General features: G+C 40.3%; 2 protein-coding genes across 2 annotated transcripts; one reads left to right on the top strand and one right to left on the bottom strand.

Moving 5' to 3' along the window:
- Nucleotides 1–1,726: 1,726 nt before the first annotated feature.
- Nucleotides 1,727–11,394, top strand: LOC133931336 (uncharacterized). Its single transcript, XM_062378188.1, has 18 exons — nucleotides 1,727–1,882; nucleotides 3,893–3,955; nucleotides 4,315–4,396; nucleotides 4,713–4,863; nucleotides 5,231–5,375; nucleotides 5,715–6,105; nucleotides 6,613–6,796; nucleotides 7,148–7,249; nucleotides 7,337–7,672; nucleotides 8,052–8,135; nucleotides 8,224–8,382; nucleotides 8,682–8,765; nucleotides 8,926–9,063; nucleotides 9,760–9,872; nucleotides 10,275–10,473; nucleotides 10,561–10,642; nucleotides 10,716–10,832; nucleotides 10,961–11,394. The coding sequence occupies exons 2-17, from the start codon at nucleotides 3,907–3,909 to the stop codon at nucleotides 10,811–10,813; spliced, it is 2,397 nt and encodes a 798-aa protein (XP_062234172.1). The 5' UTR covers nucleotides 1,727–1,882; nucleotides 3,893–3,906; the 3' UTR covers nucleotides 10,814–10,832; nucleotides 10,961–11,394.
- Nucleotides 11,395–17,725: 6,331 nt separating this feature from the next.
- On the bottom strand, nucleotides 17,726–20,930 carry LOC133883207 (expansin-A16). Its single transcript, XM_062322445.1, has 3 exons — nucleotides 20,591–20,930; nucleotides 19,284–19,605; nucleotides 17,726–18,604 (listed from the first exon to the last, which is right to left on the bottom strand). Exons 1-3 carry the CDS (start codon nucleotides 20,745–20,747, stop codon nucleotides 18,295–18,297), a joined length of 789 nt encoding a protein of 262 aa, XP_062178429.1. The 5' UTR covers nucleotides 20,748–20,930; the 3' UTR covers nucleotides 17,726–18,294.
- Nucleotides 20,931–24,880: the final 3,950 nt, after the last annotated feature.

The raw sequence follows: 24,880 nt of genomic DNA, 5'->3' as shown, positions 1-24,880 counted from the left end.
CCCTAAATTTGCCTCCCTATATGTCAATTAGCTCTATTTTATTAGTATCCTATAAATAAAAAATATTTGCAATGACTATATTTGCAACGGCTAAAATTTGTATATATATAAATTTTATTTGAATTCAAATTGAATTAATAGAAGAATATCACATTAAATGATAAAAATGCATATAAATGTAACATTACAAAGGAATTCATTTTTTCACCATATAACTTAGGAATGGAAATAATTTTAGAAATTAGTCCATTACATAAGAAGAATATTAGTAAATTTTTTCAGATTTTTAGGAATTTATTTGATGCTCTAACAATTATTAGAAGTTATAAAAAATAGTCTTTTTTGGAGAATTTTAGTTTAAATTTTACACAGGATTTTTGGATAAATCTAATTAAAATGGGTTGCAAATGGATTATGGAACATATACAAAAAATTATAGAATTTTTAGCCACTGTTTTGAATAGAGAATGCGAGAAGGAAAATTAGACAGGGAGAGTACTGTTTATGCGGGGCCACAGTCATCCTCTCTTTCGTTCGTCCGTCCTGTTGCTGAGAGATGCGATAGCGAGCCTCTCCGCTCGCTAGAAGTGGCAAGCAAACGACCGAAATAGCGAGCCAGCTAGTGAGCGAACAAAATAGCGAGTGTGATAGTGAGTGCGTTGGAGCTCTGTTTTCCGTCCCGCTCGCCCGTTGGAGTTGCTCTAAAAGAGGTAAATTAAGTAAAGAGTAGGCCTGACACGTAAGTAGATATAGGGCCTATTTGAAACACGAGAATTTGACAAGTTATTTCTATACTTTTAAAATGAAACCGTTCGATTCTCGTAGAAAAATTAAAAAGGGCGCGTTTGGTTCGTCTACCGGATCTAGATGGGATCGTCTCGTTCCGTTTTTGGTTTCGGCCGGACATTTGGTTCATCGTCAGGAGCGGATGAGGTCGTCCATTTCCAGAGAAAATATTGCTTCGAGGTTCTAGACGAGGTGATAAAAAAAAACCCGGACGACACGGCCCGCGTTCGTGTGCACGCGTTCCTTTGTCGTGTAGGTATGTTTAAGTTTGTCTATTTAAAATCTTGATTTTATGTACACTATAAGAGTAGTCTAAAGATTATAAATATTTTTATTAACAAATTAAAGCTCACTAGCACTTGTTTTAATTAATTTGATTAAAAAACTCGAGCCAATATTTAAATAAAATTCTCCAAAATCATACTTTTATAATTTTTAGTAATTTCTAAAACCTCAAAGAAATTCTCAAAAATCTAAAATAATTTACTAATATTTCTCTCATATACATAAATTGAGGTGTTAAAAAAAATCACAAGCAACCTAATTCATCTGATCCATCCAACTAAATAGAAAACTAGCCCATCCTACCCAAAAAAATAACCTATCTTATTTATCAAACCAAACAGAAAACTAATTTATTTTTTTAAAAAAACAAAAATAACACTATAACATCTGATCTCAATCAAAAGCACCGAAATTCCCGCTTGCCAAACCAAACGTGAGAGGGCCGTAATTGCCAACGGCGGAGGCAAGGAGACACAGGTGGAATGCACGCGATCCGGTACAAATTTACCAGGGGGTAAATCCAAAATGTACTTCAGAATTTACCAGTTCGCAAGAGTCAGCATGGCCCACCAGCCACCGTGAGGATTCACCAACAAAACCCCAGCCGGTGGCAGTCCCTGTGGTTTCCCTTAAACCTCGTGGGCAGTTCCGTCACACGCCCCCGCGGCAACTATATATCGGAGCCGGCCGGCCAGCGAGGCAGCAACCGCCGCTCCGCCTTCTTCCGCGGCCCATGCTCCTCCGTATCGCGAGCACCAGGCCCGCCTCCCTCTCTCTGAACCCACCCCGCGCGTCCGCCTCCTCCTCCGGGGTAATGCACTTCAAACCCTAGCTCCGAGCTCGCTCTTGCTTTCCTCCGGGCACTCGCGCCGTGGATTTCGGGGCACGGGGTTTCCGTGGGCTCGTGGGCGGGCGGGGCGGTGCCCTGGCGCGGCGCGGCGCGGCGTGCACTGGTGTTCTGTTGCCTTAGTTGCTTCGGTGAGGTGCGGTGCAGTGTGGCTTGTTTGAGGCGCTTGCTCGTCGTTCGTGCTTGCACTGTTTGGGGTTGGGGTTTTGTGGCCAAGTGGGGTTCGGAGTTTTTTTTTATGTGTGGGTTTTCGATGTGTGCGTTCTGATGAGTTGCTTACGCAGTGGTCGGTGCGCGATCGGGGGTTATTACTATCTTTAGCTAATTTTTCAGGTGACTGCGAAAAATTGCATTTACGTTTCGTGCATTGTGGGAAATTGCAGTGTTCGTTAGTGCCTCCCTGCGTAAGATCTTGCATGCTTCGATTTTGGTGCTTTTACTTGGTTTAACTTGGTGTTGTGGATGAATAATTTCTTTGTGCACCTGGTAGTCGGATTGAAGTAATAACCGGCCTAAGTTTTTCTCTTTTGGTCGCGATCTCGAGTGTTTGATGTGAATTGGTTCAGTGTTTTAGTTGTATGAGAAGGGAGTTTGGTGGTTCATGTCCTATTTGCCTTGTTTGAGGCCTTGGGGTTGCACTTGGCATGTACCTGGGTTTGGGTTTGTTACGTGACTTATTTAAGGTGTGTATGTGATGGTTTTGTGGCACACTGGCACTGCTGTGGTTCGGAGTCATTAGTCGTATTGTGCTGTATGTGCTGTAGTTCGGAGTCATTAGTCGTATTGTGCTGTATGTTACATTTTACTACTTGAAGCATGTTTGCATACATGTAATTTGACACTTTAGTGTATGTTATTTGCCTGCTGAAATTTCGGAATTTGTGCCATTGTTTGTTTTTTGCAGCGTTTACGGAAAAAAAGTTATGTTACTAGGTAGGATGGGTCCACATGTTACGAGAAGGAATTCTTCTTCATCATCTAATGCTCCTGCTGGCTTGATCTAGGAAGGGTGATTATGCTGCATCTGAGCAGGTCATAATGCTTGGAACTATCGGAATGTTTAGGTTATCAGAATTTTGCGGTCGGTATAAAAGACAACTTTCTAAGATCTATCAGTCGGATGCCCATGCATTGCTACAAATAAAAAAGACTGTTGCCATGCATGTCGCGCTGCTGTCGCCAGGCTTGGCATGTGCTACACCATTGGCTTTGTGTCACCTGGGGCTTAGTTTTTGTACCGGCCCGCACAGCTCCTCCACCACTGTGCTCATCATGAATTGTGCCTGTGGCTCCACTGCTACGTCTATGTATAGCAATCATCAAGCCTCTGCTACAATGGATGGCTTGCGCCACACCCATCCCCTGTTTTGTTGTCCTTGCTTTCTGCCTCTCATGGACAAATTGAGCTTGACCAGGCTAGAATAGGCGGCCTTACTTGAAGGTGAAAAGAGGTTTGACATGACGATGAGAGGGTGTGCTGACCATAAGCAGTGTTGCCAAATGGTAATACTGAGAGAATGAAGAAGGTATGTTACGGAGCAGTGAAAAGGAATAGTGTGTAGGGACTAGGGAGGGGTTGTGGGGGATAAGGCTAAAATCTTTCAGGAGTTAATTTGTTTTTCGGGGTGATGCTTTTATTGTACCTTTGTTTTTTGTTATACATTTTGTAAGTGGGGTTGGAAAGGTACGATGCACCACCAAGGAGCATTCACCAACTGACTTCATGAGTAATGGTTAGTTGATTAATGGTCTTGTATTACTTTAAAATTGTCCTGGGCATGTTAATGCTTTTCATGCATCCTGGCTCGGCATATTCTGCGTTTTACCTTGATATTGTTTTTCAACTTTGGAGACTGGTTTAAAATTTTAGTGTAATAGGCAGGCTTGATTTCAATTTGGTTTAGATATAGGTGCATTAACTTAATCTTTGAGAATAATCAACTCTCGTTTCAATGGTGTTGACATTGCTAACAGGTGAAAAACAGGTGATGGGAAGTGAAGCATTTGATTTGAATGAGGCACCACATGAAAATCGAGGTATGAGTGCCATTGTTATTTTCTAACTGGTCATAATGAAATAATCACTTAGTTTTTGTAGATTGGTTCTCCTGAACTAATTATGTTGAAATTGCACCAAAACCACTTATCCTGTTCAATTTACATACTGCTCAGTTCAAACGTACTTAATTTTGATAATTTACCACATATACTCCTAAGTGCATTTTAGCAGTTCTACCTTGTAGCCTTGTACTTTCAATTGCTCATGGATGTACTTATCACTGATATATTATTATGGTGGTGTTTCCTTCTTTTAGCCAGTCCTTCCTACTATATCTTATATAGTACAATATAATTTATGCAAGATTTGGACTGAAGGATGTAGTTTTTTATGGTAGGTCGCAACTTGAACTATGTGTTTCTGCAAAAGGATTCTAAGAACATATGCCGCACCAAAGTTTGTGATCTTCCCATAGAAGTGTAAGTTGATAATTTTTCTAACTAGTAAATTACATTAAGTACTTTCGATACTAGCTTGGATGAACCTATTGGTGAAAAAAGAGCGCTTCATGTTATCTATAACATACTTTTGCACATCTCTTTTAGCCTTAATTTAATTGTGGATGCGTGGGCTCTTGACTGGTTGTAAAGTACAATATTGTTGTCTTTATGTTTAACACTAGCTTCATCCACTTGATGAATTTGTTTTTAAAATTTTATGGAAGCAATCTGTGTCTGTACTCTGTACTATCCACGTATATATTTATATTTTAAAATTTATGCTTTTCTTCTACAGGCCCTGCATTTGGTCGATTATTAAATTTGTACCAAGTAATGTATACCAGCGGAGTGGTTTCCCGAAATATTCACTGCTTCCTGATCCGGAAGATTGCCACCAGGATTCTGAATGGGGAAGGTTCACGCGCTACCTTTGGGACCGCAAAAAGGTACATATATTATGCATTGTATGAATACTTATAAATGCTTTAAGGTCAGGATTATACGGGCTTACCAACTTACAATCCCATGAGATTGCACTTTGATTGGGTGGGTGCAACTAGCTCGAGGTATGAGAAAGGGGCTATAGTAACAGGGGCATCTGGATTAAGAAGAATAAAAAGGGGTGGGTGGGTTTGAGAGATAGAGGCACCATATTCTGTAGAAACTTTTAGTTCAGTTAAGTAAAATACCGCATGCAGATTTTTTTGTTGTTGAGTGGGCATATGCTGTATTATGTTATAACACAATCTACCGGCTCCGTTTTGTGTCTGTAGCGTGAAGGCCCTTGTCTTACTTTTTGTGTGCTTTTTGAAGGCTGCTATTGTTAGATTCGGGACCTCAACCTTCTACATTCTTGCTCCGCAATCTGATGAACGCCCTAACTTTTCGCATGCGGTGATCATGTATGAACATGAACAAAATGGTCCAGAAGACTGTAAACAGATGGAAGGAACATCTGGTGCGGATTTTGCTCTGCTTCTTCTTGAACATGACTGCTTTGCTATGACATTTCATTAGTTTGATGTCATTGTTTATTGAATAATGAGATGCTGATTGACCAGTGCGATATATTCCGCATCTATCACATGATAACTGTTTGTTTTGTGCTGGCGATAATGTCATGTCCTAAAGGTTGCATCATTAAGCTGTGTTCCTTTTACTCCTATTTCGATGATTAGTTGTTTATGGTGCTTGGGTATTCATAGCTGAAGTTGAAGCTATGCGTCATAATGTGCATGTTTATTTGAACTTTCCAAATTAATTTTTGCTAATAAACTGTTCTTTGTTATGCAACCAGAGAGACATGTGGATAACCCTGTCGCAAATGTTTCAAAGAGGTCCTGCAAAAGTGAATCGCAATATGGCTCCAGGAGCCATAAGCCATATTTTAATGAGGAAATTTGTGATAATGGACCAAACCCCAAGGAGATGGACAGTTCATGCAAACCTCATAATCCGCATGTCAGAGAATTCCATAGATCAGTTCCAGAATCCTCACCATGCGAATCTTCTGAAGATGGTCCTAGAGTTTTCGATCCAGTAGTAAAAAAGAGAACACCTATTCCTACAAAAAAATTCGCCAGTGCAGACCCTAGCTATCTGCGGACACTTAGTCAGACACATGCTGGCTGGATCTTTGGAGCAATAGCAGAGCTCATTGACAACTCCAGGGATGCTGGTGCATCTAGGTAATTTGTCTTCAGGGCTTTAGTAAGAAATTGGTGATTCATTTATTTTTACAATCATTTTTAGGTCCATTTTTTCACTAACAGTGACGTGTCATGTTGCATTGTGGGATCTAGTCAATTAAGTAAATCTTTACTAATTGTAGTAATGAAATATTTTGATGTGGCTCTAAGAAATGTTTTCAGTTAGTTAATATATGCCAAAACAGGAAAATGAAATTGTAGAGCGTAGATTATGAACATATAAGCCACCGTAGTGTCAAGCATAGTCTTATTTCACCTTCTTCCAGGCGAATATGGGCATGCATGTTCTATAAATGTATCAAACTATGTACAAAATACCCTGTTTCTATCTGTAATTTCCAGAACATGTCCTGTTGCAAAACATTGTTTTAAGCAAAGGACACTGGGGCTAGTTATTAGCATATTTTGTGAACTTTTTAGATTTATTCTTCTTTGATTGTGTTAACCATTTGTTTCTTGTTTATTGCCCTTTTATCTTTCTGGAAGGTTGAATATTTCCATTGAATCTATGTTTTCAAAGAAAGCAGAAAGAAAAATTCCTGTCTTATCTGTAATGGATGATGGACATGGAATGAGTTATGTTGATATGATGAGAATGATCTCTTTTGGTCACAAACGACCAAATGAACATTGCCAGGATCAGATTGGGAGATTTGGAATTGGATTCAAGGTAAACAACTCTCAGTAATTTGCTGTAGAATGTCTTCATCTTCCTCTTTCAGTATTTCTACTCATACTACTAGAATAATCCTAAAACGCTCTGTAAATGCTATTCATTCCTTATTTTTATCATCTGGGTTTTTCTGTGCAATGCTAATGCTATCCTGAGAGTTGCTGCTTCCCAATGACAGGAATTGTCACAGGATTCATAGCCTCTGGCGTGCTCTAAACACATTATTTCAGATCTGCATACTTTAATCATGCATGTCGTCATGCTCAATCAAGTTTTTTCATGCACAGTTCTATTGATGTGAAAATTGTTGTTAATGCTAATTTTAATTTTTTTGGGTAATATTCGTAGACTGGTGCTATGAAACTTGGAAAGGATGCAATTGTGCTTACCCAAAATTCGTCCTCTAGATCAGTGGCCTTTCTGTCTCAGTCTTTTAATGAAAAAAAGGATGTACGTATTGTTCTAATTATTGCTTTTGTTCTTAGTCTATCACTCTACTGAGAATCTTTAAAGTTTGCATTTGATGATTTGCTGCAGAATCTTGAGATCCCTGTGGTGACATATCATAAGGAAGGGCAATACATGGAAGTTGATTTGAGTGTCCAGTCTGAAGCTACTGCAGAATATAACCTGAATGCTATTAAGGAGTTTTCTCCCTTTAACGAGTATTTCATTGGAGAAAAGTTAGGGCTGTTTGGTGAAGATCGTACTGGAACTCAAATTTATATATGGAATTTAGATAAATGGGGTACAAATTACACCTTGGAGTGGCATTCTGGGAAGTCTTCTGAAAATCCTGTGCACAATGGTTGTGGAGATATATTAATCCGTTCGAGAAGAGTCAGATCACGTCCAGGACAGACAAGTAACAAGGTATATGCTCTGTAACTCTTCATCAATTTTATTTTTTTGTTTCCCTTTGATACACGAGACAACCATACTCAAAGTAACTTCTAAGTGGTATTTGCAATTTCTCCTTATAGAAACCATAAGTTCATTATAGTTTTCTGATGGGTTGACATGGCTTTTATGTTTTTATATACTGCCTGTAAGCTTGATTTTTGGTAGTTTGGTGAGGATGCAGTGACAGCCTTCACACATTGAGCACTCTGAAGTCTGAACCTTGTGCATGACAGTGATTTGGAACCTAACCATTTTCTTTGCTCAAGTCATGTCTGGCAATGGTTCTTAATCTCATATGCTGATTCTTTCCTTGCGATTGGGACACATCTTTTTCTGGGTCATATCCTAGGTGCCATTGGACTATTCTCTTCAATCCTATTTGGAAGTTATGTTCCTGAATCCTCGGATGAAGATCTTTGTCCAAGGGTCTTTGGTAAATATTCATGTGCCACATTTCTTTATATACGTTATGGTGTGTCTCTATTCCTGTTTTCATTTGCTGTATGTTTTTTACTTGGTAGGTCAAAAGCTGCCCGTTGGCAAAGACCCTTAACAAGACTTCTGTCACGTCTGGTGAAATTATGGGAAGGACAATTCAATTAACTCTGGGAAGAAGCAATCTAGAATGGTACAGGATGAACTGTGGGGTTTTCTTGTATTGGCACGGTCGTCTTGTAGAGGTTAGATTAGCTGTTCTGGTATTACTAGTTGCATTGCTTGCTAGAGTACAGTTGGAGAGCGGATTTTTACTCCATCTGTGTTGAGCATGGAAATATATGTTCAATGTAACAACAATTGGCAGGAACTAGATAGAGCGTTCCATGTTCATGTTTATTTAGCATTAAACGTTTATTTTGTTGTGGCTCGTTATGTTCATTGTGTGGCTTTTGTGTTCTGCAGTCCATATTTATAGGATCTTACCTCTTCACATGTGCACGTTTCTCTCCCAACTTTTTATTCTATGTTCTTTACTTTTCAGTCTTACAAAAGAGTTGGAGGCCAGAAGCATAATGCTGACATGGGACGTGGAGTAATAGGAGTTGCTGATATTACAGCTCTTATTGTATGGTTCAAATATCATGGCTTTTGCTAATTACTATACTTTTTGATTTCGAGTGCTGTGAAGTTCAGTTGTCCTGTGTCATCTATTTTATCCTTTTCTTGACAGAATATTGTATTTTATCCTTTGTGCCCATGGAATAAAATTGTCAGTTTCTTTGCAGGATGATGAAGATGGCAATACATGGGTTCTTAACAACAAACAAGGATTTCAAGACTGTGAAATGTATGCCAAACTGGAGGAGTGGCTTGGTCGGAAAGTGGATGAATACTGGGATACACATTTTGACAGTCTTGAATTGGTATGTATGTATGAATTTAGTTTGTAAAGGAAAACATTTTTATATACTTAGCATAACTTACTGCTCATACATATCTGGTCATGAATTCTCTGTGACACCCCCTGCATTGGAAACTAGACCTTGGAAAAGAGAAGAACGAGTATATAGCAAACACTGTACAGCATGGGTTGACAGTAGACCCAGCTTTTTTTCATTCATTTACTAAGAAATACTGTCTTTTGTATATGCCTAACATCTGACACATAGGGAACTAGGGATTGAAACAGGGTGGGGCTGAACACGGGATTAATTCCTCATCTCATACCATCATGGTATGCAGACAGTCAGGAAGATATCTTGTTACTTTATAGACTGTATACTGCAGATAATCAAGTTAGTAAACGTGCAAATATAGGTGTCTTAAACTTGTACCACCCCTTTTTTGACAAAAATATACATGTGATGTATTTTTTGGCAAATACATATCTTCACATGGTACATGTTCTGAAAGTATAACAGAGATTTACTTGGCCACTGGGTCAGGGATGGGATTTTTAGGTTTCTTTCAGATCCTTGTGTATGTTTGAGCCATCAGTAGCTAAATGTTCATATTATAAATCAATTAAGTTCTCATGTTAGTACTTTACCTTTTGAGTTCTTTCATTTCACTCTTTTTTAAAAACGTTGTTCACTCTAGTTGACTTTCTTCACATCCAGAGAAAAGGGGATGAGCAGTGCAAGGCTGATCATGACTGGGTTCAGTGCTATAGTTGTCGTAAATGGAGAATGTTGAATGCAGGCTTCAATACAGAGACTCTTCCGGATGAATGGTTTGTATCAAGCAATCATGTAGGATGCTCATAGATGATGAAATGTTGTGATTTTATTGTGCGCTTCTAGGCTGCTGCGACTCTGTTCTATGAGGGATTTACGGGCTAACCGCACTAGAGCACTTCTTTCATAGTGATTATCTTTCTTTTACATCTTACCAGACAATCATGCCCCCTTTTACCATAATGTTCATAGATGATTAAATGTAGTTAATTTATCATTGTATGCTTCTTGGCTACTGCAGTACAGTGGCACCACTCTGAATATTTTACATGTTAACATCATTAAATCACTTCTATTAATGATGATGATCCTGCTGGTTTCTCAGCTTACTGTGTTCAAGCTGCTCTTTAATTTAGTACTCATCAGATTTAATTTAGTGTTGACATTCTCAATTTCAGGTTTTGCTACATGCCACCCTTCAATGGGAAATGTGAGGTTCCAGAGCAACAAATGGGGCGTGGTGTCATCGTGATAGGTGAGAAGAGATCTGATCACGATGAACAAAATAGGGTTGCCCAGCAAGTAGAGACACCAAAGAAGGAAATGAAGTCTGATAATATTGAGAACCAAAGGACTACTCAAGATGAAGATGTGAAGGTAAATATAAATCCAGAGCGTATGATATATTCATTTTCTTATATCAAAGCTACGAAAGTATTTACTCATCCTTTTGTGTATCATCAGAATGTCCAGGTAATCCCAGCGATTGTCAACAAGCGAAAGAAATCTTCAGGCACGCCACCAAAGCATAAGAACATCAGCGATGGTAGGAATGTTGTGCAGATGGAGCTCCGTAATTTTTTTTCAACTGCTTGCATGAACTGAAAATCCCCTTTCAGATGATCTTGATGGTGCCGCCTCACAATCTGAGGATATTGCACCTCCCCCTACTTTAAAGAGGCTACGGAGGGGACCTGCAAAGTATAGTAAGCAGTGACGGAGAACGGAAATGCATGGTAAGTGTTCTGCTTTTATTCCCTGTCACATAGGCCATACAAATTATGCACGAGTCATTCTCACTCAGCTTCTTTTTCTGTAGCTATTCTTATGAATTGACATGCATCTCATCTTATTTCTTATTTAGACCTTGTGCCTCTGGTTTTTCTCCGCAGCTGGTATAATGCTTTGTTTGGAAGCTGATGCATGATGCCTTCTTTAAATGCACTATTGAGGAGCGCTGCAGCAGTATGATCCCCACGTTTGTGTAATCAAATTCCGATCACCTACTGGCCTGCTTGTTTGTAAATATAATGGATTAGTCATTTGTGTGTAAGTATGGGCTTCTCGCTCGCAAAATATTGCAGTTTTCAGCCTCAGGCGGTAAAATGTGTGTAGCTGGTCTGTGAAACCTGCAATGTTGGATCGGATGCTTCGAGGCAAAGCGAATTATATTGGTGTCCAGACTGCAGTGTGCTCTCTTCTCTGGTAGGACCATGGAAACTTTTTCACGTTCATGCCGGTCGTTCCATTGTCGTTTGCTGCTTATGCAAATGATGGGCTCCAGGGCTTTCTCATACGGTGTGCGAGGTTGCAGGCACTATCTCGGTATGCCATATGACTTGTCCGATCCAGCGGTGAATGCAGTCGTATTCCGTTTCTTTCTGATTCATTTGACATTTAGGGCATCGATACAGTCGTGAATGCACAAATTTTAGTAGTGACAGGGTTCACTTCGATGACGGATATATTAATACAATTTCATGTGACAGCTAAATATATTCGGCAATTACCAAAGTAACTAAAGCTCGATTGCATTGTATAGAAACTGGAGGCAGTAATACCAGCGTTGGTACTGTATGTCTGAATCCACTGGCGGATCCAACCTTTTAGGCGCGAGGTGTCTTCGTAGAATACTTTTGGTTGCACATGATTAGCGTAGCAAATAGCTACACACATTGGATTTCTTGGTTCACATTTGACTTAGTGTAATTTTACTTACAATCGTCAGAGCTCCATGGTCTCGCATCACGTACAGTTTGAGGCAGTGGAAATTGTCCAGAAAATCTGCCATACCGTTAGAATTAATTGAAATTTATGCCAATGAAGAGTTTTAGTGGCTCAAAAGATTAAGCGAAACTTGACTCTACTGGGCTACTGAGTACTACCGAAGTTGCAAACTGTAGAAGAAAGAACATCAGTCATTCCTTTCATCATGAAAATGAGGTTACAGAAGATGATATGCTTCTTCATCATGCTACTGAATATAATAAGTCTTTATTTGGCCTCGCTCAGGGTAATACTTTCCCTATGCATAAAGATGTTTGGCCGAGATCCATTAAAATTACACAAATTTGAAGTGAGACAAACGAAGTTTTTTTGATGAGGTTGGAAGTCATGTTAGATTTCTTCCGAAAATTAAGTCTTTATTTAGACTTGCTCAGGGTAATACTTTTTCTATGAGTAAAGATCGTTTGAAAAAACACATGAATTTGAAGTGTGAGACAGAAACAAAGGAAATTTTCGACAAGGTTGGACGTAATGTCGATTTCCTCCTAATATCCCATGGGCCAAGGCATTCCATATCAAAAGTTTATGGGAAACCATTTCCCTCTACTTTTTGAAGGACTTCAAGATGAACTCTAAAAATTTATCCGAGAAGTCTGAGACAATTTTCACTGTTTCTCTCTTTCCCTTCAAAATTCGTACTGTCTAAATAAACATCATCTTGTTTTATTTTTGTCTTTCCAGTGGAGACTGCATTAGAGTTTAGGTTCAATTCCTGTTACTTTCAGGTTCTAGTGTTTGAAGTTTGTCACGCATAAGGTTAGTCATGTCATAGATTTTTAGATAATTTTTTAGTTGATTGTCACAATTATGGTAAACCATACTTTGTTAGCCCCTGGTTTATACGTTATACACTCAGTTTTTAAACTAACTTTACCACACTTGTGACTAAGAATTTGTTAGTCACACTTTTTTAGCACATTTAGCTAACCTTAGTTATGACAAACTTAGACGCAAACCAAATATCCCTATACGAACCAAGCATCCCCTAACTCTTATCCTTTTTTCTACTTGCTTTTTCCCGGTTAAGCTTATAAACATATATATGGTTGCTAATAAAATACTCCACTAGGAATCACTTAATTGTCTTGTCCATTGAGCTATGTTATGCACCTTGGTGCACTGGCACCAGGGTCCAAAAAACTTTTACTTGTGTGTTGGGTCTACAATCACCTTGTGTGCACCACTGTTCATTCAGCTTGTGCACCAGGCTGCAGGGCACACTATGGGGCATCAGGCCATCATCCACTATGAGCCATCATGATGGTGCCCGAATTTGCATGAAACAATTACTTTAGTACCGCTCTATGTTTGTTTGACGAAATGCGGCTGAGAGGTGTCAAGCTAGGGATCAATTCTTAGAATTGTGCCATCTCGTTTGTGTGCAGAATTCATAGTATGAAGAGGCTTTGGGAATTTTTTTCAATAGGTGTGCAAGAGTCAGCGATAGTCCTAATACGATGATTGTGGGCTATAGCTAGTATTTTCTCTGGAAGTGCTAACTTGTAGGCACCAGACATTCTTATGTTTTACGGTATGGATCAAGCTTAACTATATTGAACACTGACATTCAACCAGATCCTTTTTTTTTTTTTGTTGCTTCATTCAGCTTTCTATGTATGGAAGATTTGAAGCTCAAGTCTCAATTGGGGACTTGCAATTAGAAGGAAAAATATGAAAGGACGCTAAGTAGTGAAGGATTCAGACATGAGACTTGAGAATTGATATGCAGATATATAAATACCATGTCAAATAAGCTTCTGATGCTTGATTGAATTTTTATATTTCTTTCTCTTGATTCTATAATATGAGTACTCGATATTTGATTAGTATTAATGGTATCATTTAATTAAAACACTGAGCCTGGACTATATAGTCGATAAGGTCAGCTATTGGTGGTTATTGAAAAAATTCTACTAGAAAATTTGAATTTTTGAATAAAATTTGGCAAAAATTCTGAATTTAATTTTTTTCTCCAAAAAGTATAAATTGGAATGAAAATTAGTGAAAAATCTAAAATTTATCTAAACCATAAGAGAACTATATGTTGAGGGGTGCACCAAGATCGACTGAGCTCTAGCTTCGTCCCTGGTATTGATCTATCTAATGAGCGCAAGTTTGCTACAATTCTACTAGATTTTAAGTGTGATCCCGTTGCTTTTGTGTAATCAAATCGAATCACGTACTGTGTCTGCTTGTTTGTAAACATAGTGGATTAATCGTTTGTCTATTAGTAGTAGTTTCTAGCTCGTAGAATATTGCAGCTTCTCAGGCAGTAAAATGTGTATTGTCGGCCCGGGTCTGCAATGTTGGATAGGATGATTGGAGACAAAGCAAGTTATTTTGATGTGCAATGTCGCACTAATGTTGTCTTCACTGGTAGGATCATAATACAACTTTGTTGCTGTTACAAACCAACATTCCAAAATTGTAAAAGTGTGATCAATTAGACAAAAACTGCATTAGGCAATTAATCAATGTAAAGACACCCGTTTGGTTACCGACTTCCCTAACGGGTGCATATCCCATCCATTCACTTGCTATATATGTAAACATTCACTCAATTAGTGAATACAAGTGTTTTCACACTCTAATCGATTTCTACTCACATCACGTTATCAGACAGTAGTTCTACCACTGATTGGCACAACAATCAAGAACAGAGAGGCATGAAGGCCTCTCCCAGAAGGTGAGCATAGCACATCCATTATGTCCCATATATGGCATACCTACTTCTTCAGACTTTGACGTCATCATTCTGCCGCTTCATCCATGCCCTCTCCGTTCCCACCGTCGTCCACACCATGGTCCTACTCATCGCCACTTTGGCCGCAACAGTGGCCTTGTTGCCATCCCGCCATCGGCATCATCGCCTCCAACCTCGCTGCCCCAACCGTCCTACTCCTTCGGAGTTAGGCCGCCGACAGCACTGGCCACTGGCGTGGAATCCTTCACGGCAGTGGCTACCTCCACAACAGCGGTTGGCTTCAGCCCACCGCCCACAATGGCAGTGCACAGTGGTGCTGTTCCTCTCTTCAACAGCCCGACAACGGCGGTGTCCTCCTTGGAAGAGGAAGATCCTGAGGAGTACGTCCGTCGGACACCTTCACCTACCACTCCTCCTCCATCGGTTGTCCCAAATTTGAACTCGGTGACCATGGCATCTTCCTCCGCTGCAACGACGTACTACTGCCTCTGTCGCACTGCGACAGCGGCAGCCAACCGCCGTTCAGGCCTACGCGGCCCTCAGCCTCCCCTTCGACGGCGTCTAAGCGCGCCTAGACGCACGCACATGCATGGGAAAAGGGGCTTTTGGGCCCTTCATGCGTGCATGTGAGGGGGAAGGGGGTGACGCACCCCCAACATCGACGTCCTCATGGACACCATGAAGAAGGCGATCGATCTCGGCGCCCGCGTCTTGCCTCCTAGTTGTCCGCGTCGTAGGCTTGACTTCTCAATGTCGGTGATGTGGGCCCCTCCTGGATCCAATGGTGCATTGGCCTCCGAGCGCTCTAAGGCGGCGCAATGATGCGCCCACATCAACGCTCCCATCTCCGGTGGCGCGGCCTCCATCCTGGCTGGCTTGGCTCTAGCCCATCTCCGACGGTGCGGCCTCCCATCTATGAAAATTCGGTTGCGATTTATACGTACCGATCTCACAAAGGAAATTAGGGATTTACGTTGGTTATAACTCTCCGTCGATCATAAAAATACCTTGAGCCCCTCACAAGAGACCTATTTATAGCCTAATATGCTGACTGTATATTTGATGAGGAGCATTTTCTGGCATTAGGGGGAGATTTCATATACCAGAAAGAATGCCATGAGATCAATTGGAATGCCACATACATTTTCTCCTCAAATTCACATACATAGAGAATCATAAATTTTCAACATATTGCAAATAACCTGCTAGATGCATGTACTGACAACAAATGTATCACTAAATCCTATATCCTTGCTAGGAATGTGCCGGAAAAAGTGGAGGCACGAAATAAAATCACTTAACTTCTAAATCAAAATAAGAGGGAGAGAAGTACGGTCACAAAGGATAAAACTTCTTGCAAGCTATCGCGGAAACAGAGGAATCCCTCATCTAAAATAGTAAATGCAAACTAACGTTAAGTTGAAAGACACCCAAGGCCTATGGATATTATACATCAAGTGGATGATCAACATTCACATCCCAGATCAACTGTGCACACAAATACTGATACTGGGACATCAGAACACCCCGACTCTATTGTAATGGGAAATCATGATGAGTCAGAAAGGGTAGATGAAATTTCCATCAGTTATATTGATTATGGAGAATCATTTGACCAAAATACTACAATTGTTGACACTTACTTCTCCTCAAAGATTGCAAATGACCTTCACAATGATCTAAATCCTAAGACCATATAGAGTGTCGCAAGTGTTTGGACCAGACACAATGGAAGGATGCAATCATGGCATAATTGCACTCACTCTCCAAAAGAGAGGTATTCACATCAGTAATACCTACTCCTCGTAATATTTTTCCTGTGGGATACAAGTGGATTTTCGTCCGCGAACAGAACAAAAACAACGAGGTGGTGAGATATAAAACGAGGCTTGTAGCACAAGGGTTCATGCAGAGTCCCATTATTGATTTTAATGAGACTTATTCTCCAATAATGAATGGAATCACATTTCGATATCTAATTTCATTGGCAGTTCAAAATCATCTATCTATGCAGTTGAAGGCTGTAGTAACCGTATACCTATATGGGTCACTTGATTTGGACATATATATGAAAGTCCCCGAAGGACTAGACATTCTGATCAAATGCAAACTGCAACATGTATTGCTTAAAAAGTCACTATATGGCTTAAAACAGTCGAGAATGTGGTACAAACGGTTAAAAGAGTTCCTTCTACATAAAAGATACTCCAACAATGATGATTGTCCATGTGTTTTCATAAAGAAATCCTCAACATAATTTTGCATCATCTCTGTATATGTTGATGATCTAAATATTATTAGAAATACAGAAGATATAGATGAAATACACAATTATCTTAAAATGGAATTTGAAATAAAGGATTTAGGTAAAACCAAATTTTTCTTAGGTATACAACTCGAGCATCTTTCTTCAGGTATTCTAGTATACCGAGCCGTATATACCAAAAAATATTAGAGAAATTCAATATGAATAAATCATATCCATCCAAGACTCCTATAGTTGTTCGATCTCTTGACATAGAGAAATATTCATTTAGACCGGAGAAGAGATAGTGAGACCTGAAGTTTCTTATCTCAGTGCTATATGGTTTTTCATATAAGGTTTTTAATGAAGCAATATCTACTTTATTCCTTCTATTTTTCTAAGAGATTTTTTGGAGGTTTTAATATAATCCATAGATCATAGTTATGGTTTTCTAAGTTCACTGATGAGTTTTTCCTATTTATCTTTCTCATATGAGCCTCAATAAAGCAATAACCAATATATGCTATATTATTTCTCTTTACTTTTTCTATTAGGTTTTAAAGGAGTTTTAGTGGCATATCAATATATCATTTCTCATATTTTTTTCACAGGATTTTTGGAGGAGGTCTAACAAGAAGTTTACATTCGGAATAATTGATCAAGAGGAAGTGTTACAAACCAACATTCCAAAATTGTAAAAGCGTGATCAATTAGACAATAACTGTATTAGAAAGTTAATCAATATAAAGACACACATTGGGTTACCGACTTCCCCAACTGGTGCATATCCCATCCATTCACTATATATGTAAACATTCACTCAGTTAATGAATACAAGTGTTTTCACACTCTAATTGATTTCTACTCACATCAGTTGCCTTCATGCTGGAACCTAAAACTCCAATTGCATTGCCAATTGCTGTATATGCAATGAGTGCCAATGGCAACCTCCGGGGCTTCTCATACGGTGTGCGAGGCTGCAGGCCTTGTCTCGGTATACTGCATGACATATTGACATGTCCGAGACCAGCCGCAAGTAATATCTTTCACAAAGTTTCTTATGCAGTTTCTGTACATGTGCAGCAGTGATATCATGACCTCCGCTCTGATCCAGTTGACGTTTAGAGCATCAATACAGTCGTGAATGCACATATTTGGTTATCACTAAAGTTTTCCAAAGTTCGATCCCACATATCATGGGAATTGGGAGATCCACTTTGGACCTGGGCAATATTCCAGCAGTGGTACTTATGTCTGAACCATAGCTGATAGTGATAGGAATACCTTGCTGAACCCAAACTTCGTGAGAAGCCTGAGGTGTTCTTGTATATTTTTTGCTGTTGCTCATGACGAGCATAGCAAAAACGTCTCATGTTCTTGGTGCACATCTCACCACATGGAACCCAACAAAAATTCTACTTACAAGTTACAATCATCGGAGCCTGATGGTCTTGCATTGCATTCATTCGACGAACTGCTTGCCTTCGAACGTCTGCGCGAACATCCAGTCCGCCGGCGCGACGCTGTACGCGGTGACCGTCCTCCCCCTCCCGCCGGTGACCTCGAACGACAGCGGCTGGCCGCGGAGGTCGGCGTCGCATTGCCAGTTCTGGCCCCAGTTCCGCCCCATCGGTATCCACCCGGTCCTCGACCCCTTCACCTTCACGGCGGCCACCTCGCCGTCGGTGGCCACGTTGGTGATCAGCACCTGCAGGAAGTGGGCGCTGCCGGTGATCGTGAACCGCATGCCGCCCGCTCTGTCACAGCTCACCCTGCATCAACAAGTGTTCAGCTGCATATCATATCCACAACGAAATGCTCAATTCATCCATGGTGGTGATCATACTGGAATGGCCTCTTTTGAAGTGATGAGTAGATGGCACTGAAAGAATATTAAACTTCGTATTCTAGTACTAAAAAGGATACTTGTTGTATACTCTAGCAGCAGTTGGGACATACTCATAGCATTTGTCTGAAAACGGGGAAGTGCTCATAATAAACAACACAAGTCAGATTTAAAAAGAGAGCACTGATTAAAGCTGCTCTTTTGCTCTATCCATTACCCTGCATTCCAAAGTGGCTTCAGGCATTCATCCCATATTCTACGATCCATTTCTAATCATCAGACATCATTCTGGGCTTTCGCAAAAGCAGTACAGCCGCAGGCTAGAAAAATACACTGAATGCACACCTCAAGAATGATAGCGTGCCATGTGCCAATGGCTTTGCATATTCAGGCTCAAGCTAGTTGCAGTATAATTAGCCAAGACAGGCCAATGAGCAGCGAGCAGTTCGATGCGATCTCGTAAATTGTTTGTTTCATCCTACTTAAGTAGTAGTATTAAAGCAAAATTGTGCATTTCTTCTGCATGCTCTAAACAAAAAAAACTACCTTGAAAAAGGAATAACTGTGAGCAATTCAAGATCATGCGGACATGTAAATGACAATACCTCCGGAACTGCACCGGCACGATGTCGGCCTTGGCCTTGGCGATCCGGAGGAAGGCGGCCTCCGACAGCTCGAGGTGCTCCCTGGGGAAGTTGCACCAGCCGCCGGCGTCGTCGGCGATGCCCATGTTGCCGGGGCAGAAGTCAGTCGCCGTGACGACCACCGTCGGGCTGCCCCGGAGGCACCACCGGATGTGGTTGACGCACCGGAGCTCGTAGCAGCCGCCGCAGGCGATGCCTCGCCCGAACAGCGCGGCGCTCAGCCCCGCCGTGTACCGCCCGTATCTGAAGATGTCCAGGTCGCCGTACCCGCAGGCGCCACCACCTACATGAACAATTGCATCGAACAGAAAAAATAAGCAGCGTGTTTTCTTTTCTCAATTTGCAAAGGAAGAAAGAATCAGCATCAGACAAATGAATGCAAAGATGGATGTCCTTGAATATAGGATTTTGGTCCCCGTTTAGAACACGGGGAAATTTCTTATTTTTACGAGAATTAAACTGTTTCTCCCGCAAAAAAAAGGGAACTGTTTAACATGAAGTTTCTGTGAAATTACTACATTTTGGACATCAAAAACCATTCTTTGAGGTAAAAGTACAGTTGCAATGAATTGTTCTGCCAATATGTTGTTTCTATAGTCATGTTTCATGCAACAATTTCTGTATGCAAGTACCCTCCATGACTTGAATACAAACAATAACAGGCTAACAGCAAGAAAAGCTCATATTGTACTACCAGTACTAGCTTGCCTCTCATAATTAGAATTTGTCAAAGCATTCATTCAATGTGCCTCAACTACAACTTTGTCAAAAGGAAAAGGTCACAAAACTAAAAGCCCATCTAGCTCCGAAAATGTAATACATAACCCCTTTTCTTTTGGCTGTTAAGGACAGCATTAGTGGCTGAGTGCAGTACCATCAACGCTCCCAATTTTTTTTCTCCCTGCAGTACCTTTCACAAATCAAGATTGTGCTCCTATCATCTACTACTCCCTAAACATGCTTGGAAGAATCACTCAATATGTCTGAAGAAAGGAAAAGGGAAGAAGTTTCATTCATTCCTGAATCTTCCCTTCTGCTTTCATTCGCGACTTCTCTCAGTAACACTACATTGCCAACTACGCCGGGATCTGTATAATACTACGCTATCTTCTTGCTCATCGATTCATCATATTTACCTTCTCCATTTCTTTCAGAAAAAAAAAAACATTCACCGCCCATCCACAGAAAATGCGGGGGGCAAAGGAGAGGAGGAAGAGCTGACTCTGATTGACATTGCTGAAGTTCCTGATGCTAAAACGCACACGTACCATCATTAAGCGGGTGCGGCTGGAACTCCTTGACGTAGGTCGCCGTGCCCAGCCTCCACTCCTCGTAGCCGCCATTGCCGAGCCTTATGCCGCCGCCGAAGCCGGCTCCAGAGAGCAGCAGCAGCAGCAGCAAGAACAGGGGCAGCGAGCTCACCATGCTGCCTGCCTGTCTCTGGTGATCAATGCCTCTTCTAGAGGGAAGACGAGGGATGGTTAGAGAGAGCCTTGGCTCTTGCGTCGCCTTTGGTGGTGTCTTTCTTGTGTTGTTCAGTTGGTCTTGGACAGCAATGTGCAGTGTCTGGCCCGTGTTGTGACTTGTTAGGCCGGAATGAGGGAGTCAAAGGTGTCCGAGGGAGCACAGGGGAGAAGGAGCCGTGGAGAAGCGCATTTCAGTACTTATTTTCAGCTGTTATCTTTTATTTTTTTATCACATTTTTTAAATATTTCGTTCTGAATTTTTAATATCTCATAATACTCAAAATTATCTTTTATTTTCTTTTATTTAAGAGTTATCTTTCCAAGATTCCCTTTCACATAAGAAAAACTTTCCTCTACATTAACTTCATTTTCACATCCATCTACTTCTCTTTTCTTTATATACACAGTAATAAAAAATAACTACTATCTATAACACTGTGGAGTTGCCCGAAGGGGAGCCTGTTTTTGCCCCCTTCCTTTCTGCACGCACTTTATTGGGATTTGCAGTAGTGGCAGGAGCCAGCAGCAGCAGCCGCGGAGGCTGCCCTTTTGAGGTCCTGGCTGGGAGAAGACAGAACAGAACAGAGGAGAATGTCTTTTGCACTGGCGCCCTCTCAAGCATGCCAATTTACCACAACAGCACCGCATTGATTCATCTCGTCATGTATGTCTGCACTCTTCTGAACGCCAAATCGTGATCGCAAGAGCTCAGGTTGTGTGTGCCATGTGCGTATTTCCTGTTTTTCAGCGGCATTTCTACCTGTTTTCCAGTGGTTCCGTGTGCACTTACAGTTGACGTGAAAAATGTTACATTAAATATCGAGTATTTTATATGTAATATCGGTTGAGTAGCACCTAGGATACCTTAGTCGTAGTGCTACATTATCGGACATTCGTTGTCATCCACGCTCGAAAGGAATCCATCAGAACATGGATGATCGACGGCTTATTCTTAGTCGTCAAGATCAAGAATAAGTAGTAATGTAGATTAAAAAAAGGAACATAACTATAGGAGTTGTAAAAGAGATAAAAATAAAAAGTAATAAATTGTGTTTAATCAATTAGATGATGTTTCTCAATCGGTCATGACCCTCTCATATTTAAAAGGTGGCAGGTCTTAGCTGTACAAAACCAGAAGTCATAATTCAAACCGAACAAGACTTACAAATATGATTCGGTTATGCCTTCTGATCTCCAAACTTCCTATAACTAACATATCTTTTCTTGTCAACCACATAAACTTCCATATATCTACCCGAGTATCCTTTATTGCAGTTCAACTTTTCTGGATTCAACTACGTACTCGACCTGAACATCTTGCTCGCGTATTGCCTGACATCTGCTTGAAGAATAACTACTCGGCTCAATTACGTGCTCAAATTTGACCAATGAATACTAGGTCTGACCAGCTCGTCGGACTTAACCAACTCCCTAGTCTTGAGCAGCTTCTTGGTCTTGACCACCTGGTCAGAGATCACCGTGATCGGAGATCACCATGGTCGAAGATCGTCGTGGTCGCCTGGTCGAATATCACCGTGGTCACCTAGTAGAAGATCACCATAGCTAGAGATCACCTTAGTTAGAGACCACCTTCACACATTCGACCAGGCCCAGCAATATCTCATTAAGCCGATCATTATGACCACTATAGATGTCAAATCTTGATCAACATATACCCCTATTTTTTGATAAAGCTTGCTTACCAAAAAATAATTGCGTGACAGATCCGGTATAAACAATGTGACACTTATCCTCTTACTTTTCTTAGGATGATGATCAAGACATCGGTCTTAGGTGCTTCTTAGGGCGATGAAGAACAAAATATCGGTCATATAACTCTATATTACATCTGCTCTAAGCATCTTGCAAATATACTAGGATAATATTTTTTTTCAAGTATCATCCGTTAATAGCTCTATGCACTTTCTCCGCTTGCAAAGTTTCTAACAAATAAGAATTTCTAGGGACGACTTACAACTCGGTACGGTCCTTCCTAGCTCGGAGACCACTTACCAAACTTATTATCTTTTGATCCAATCAGCAAGGTAGTCTTCCACACAAGATCTCTAATTTGAAATGACTTTGCTTTTATCTTCTTATTGTAAGTTTGGCTACTCTTAATTTGTCATTTGCAGTTTCTCTCACAGTATGTAATCTTTTATCTGTCACTTCATCAATCATATATATCATCAGATTATAATAATCTATAGTTGACAGGTTATTTTGCTTGACTAACCTCAAAGCACCAATGTTTACTTCAACAGGTAGTACAACCTCTTGTCCATCAACTAGTTCATACAGTGTTACTTTAGTGGCACCATGTCTAGAAATACAGTGTGCGCATAAAGCCTTCGATAGAATTTCATACCATCTTTTGGAGTGTTCCTCTATTTTCTTCTTGATAAGCTTAATCAAAATTTTATTACTAGACTCAGCATGACCATTGACCTGAGTATAATATAGAGATAAATTAAGAAGCTTAATTTTCAATGACTCGGCAAATTCACATACCTGATGCGACATGAATGAAGTACATTGATCTGTATTTAAAGTTTGCAAAATGCCGAATCTATGAACAATATGCTCCAAAATAAAACCAATTACTTCCTTGTGTGTCATATTCTTGAGAGGAACAGCTTCGACCCACTTGGTGAAATAATCAGTAGCCACCAAAATAAAACGATGACCTTTAGATGACGGAGGATGTATTTAACCAATAGAATCCAAGCATCATCCTCAGAACGGCCATGGTTTAATAATAGGATGCATTATAGCAGTATGAACTAATTGAATATCATCAAACTTTTTGGCATGCCTTACATTCCTTATAATACCTGAAGCAATCATTAAGCATAGTGGGCCAATAGAATCTAGCTCTTTTCAATAACCACTTCATCTTGCGTGTGGATTGATGTGTGCCACATATGTCTTCATATACAACCGATGTTCTACCAACTCTCGATCAAGTCCTAGCATCTCGTGATACTCCCAAGCAAAACAATCGATGTATTTTCTAAGCAACTCGATTACTCTAGCATTGTAATCGGCTTTCATAATTTTGTTTACAAATGTTAGCCTTGGTACAATACCATCACCTATATCAACCTCCTTTAATGGATCAGCCGATAAAAAACCTTGACCTAACTTATCTAACTCATCTAAGTTCTCAACGGCTTCACAAATGTCGTTCTTATCTAAACAATTTTGCTCCATGCGGTTTTGTAGCCATTCTAAATTCCTATCTTTCCTCGTTAATACACCACATCATTTAACCGATTGTCACAAACCAATTTTACGACTACGGGCACAAGACCATCTTTAGAGACACAAACAAAGTCATAATCCGAAAGATCAAGTCCCGACAAGCACTTGGTATTGCCATATCTCCAATCGGCTGAAGCATAGGCTAAAGCAACATAGTCCAAAGTATCCGCGTGTACCACTTCTACATCATCATTTACCCATTGAATCAAAAACTAATGCAAAGTAGAGGGGGCACAACCATTTGCATGAATCAAATCCCGTCCAACAATAACACTATAATTGGCTTGCACATTAACGACAAAGAAGGCAGTGGATAATGTCTTATTTACAATGGTAAGTTCCATAGAAATAACGCATGTGGCCTCATTAGAATCACCCGCGAATCCATTGAGCACCAAGTTAGTCTTTATTAATTCATCATCATCTCTGTCAAGCTTCTTGAAAATTGAATACGACATCAAATTCACAGCAGCTCCACCATCAACTAGCATCCTTGAGATCGACTTTCTATTAATATGGTCCTTTACATATAACGGCTTGAAATGCCGATCTGCTTCCTTTGGATTCCCAAAAATAGTTTCCTTCGGTCCCAAATTCAACCAAGCCACTACACCTTCATTTGTAGCACGAAACTCCAAAGGTAACATAAAAATCATATTGATATCCATACATTCGGTTGGTGAAACATCATTAGTGTACACCAGTGAATCACTATAGTCAAGTAACTCTTCATCTTCATCACCATTAGGAACAAGTGTTGTAGTCGATGCAGAAGCTGGCTTAGGAGCTGTCATAGGGGCCGCTGCAGCGCCTTGATTCGGCTTCCAT

Source organism: Phragmites australis, chromosome 10, assembly GCF_958298935.1.
Source record: "Phragmites australis chromosome 10, lpPhrAust1.1, whole genome shotgun sequence".
Lineage (NCBI taxonomy): Eukaryota > Viridiplantae > Streptophyta > Magnoliopsida > Poales > Poaceae > Phragmites > Phragmites australis.
Note: the sequence above shows the minus strand (reverse complement) of the source record. Positions and strands in the feature narration are given on the sequence as shown.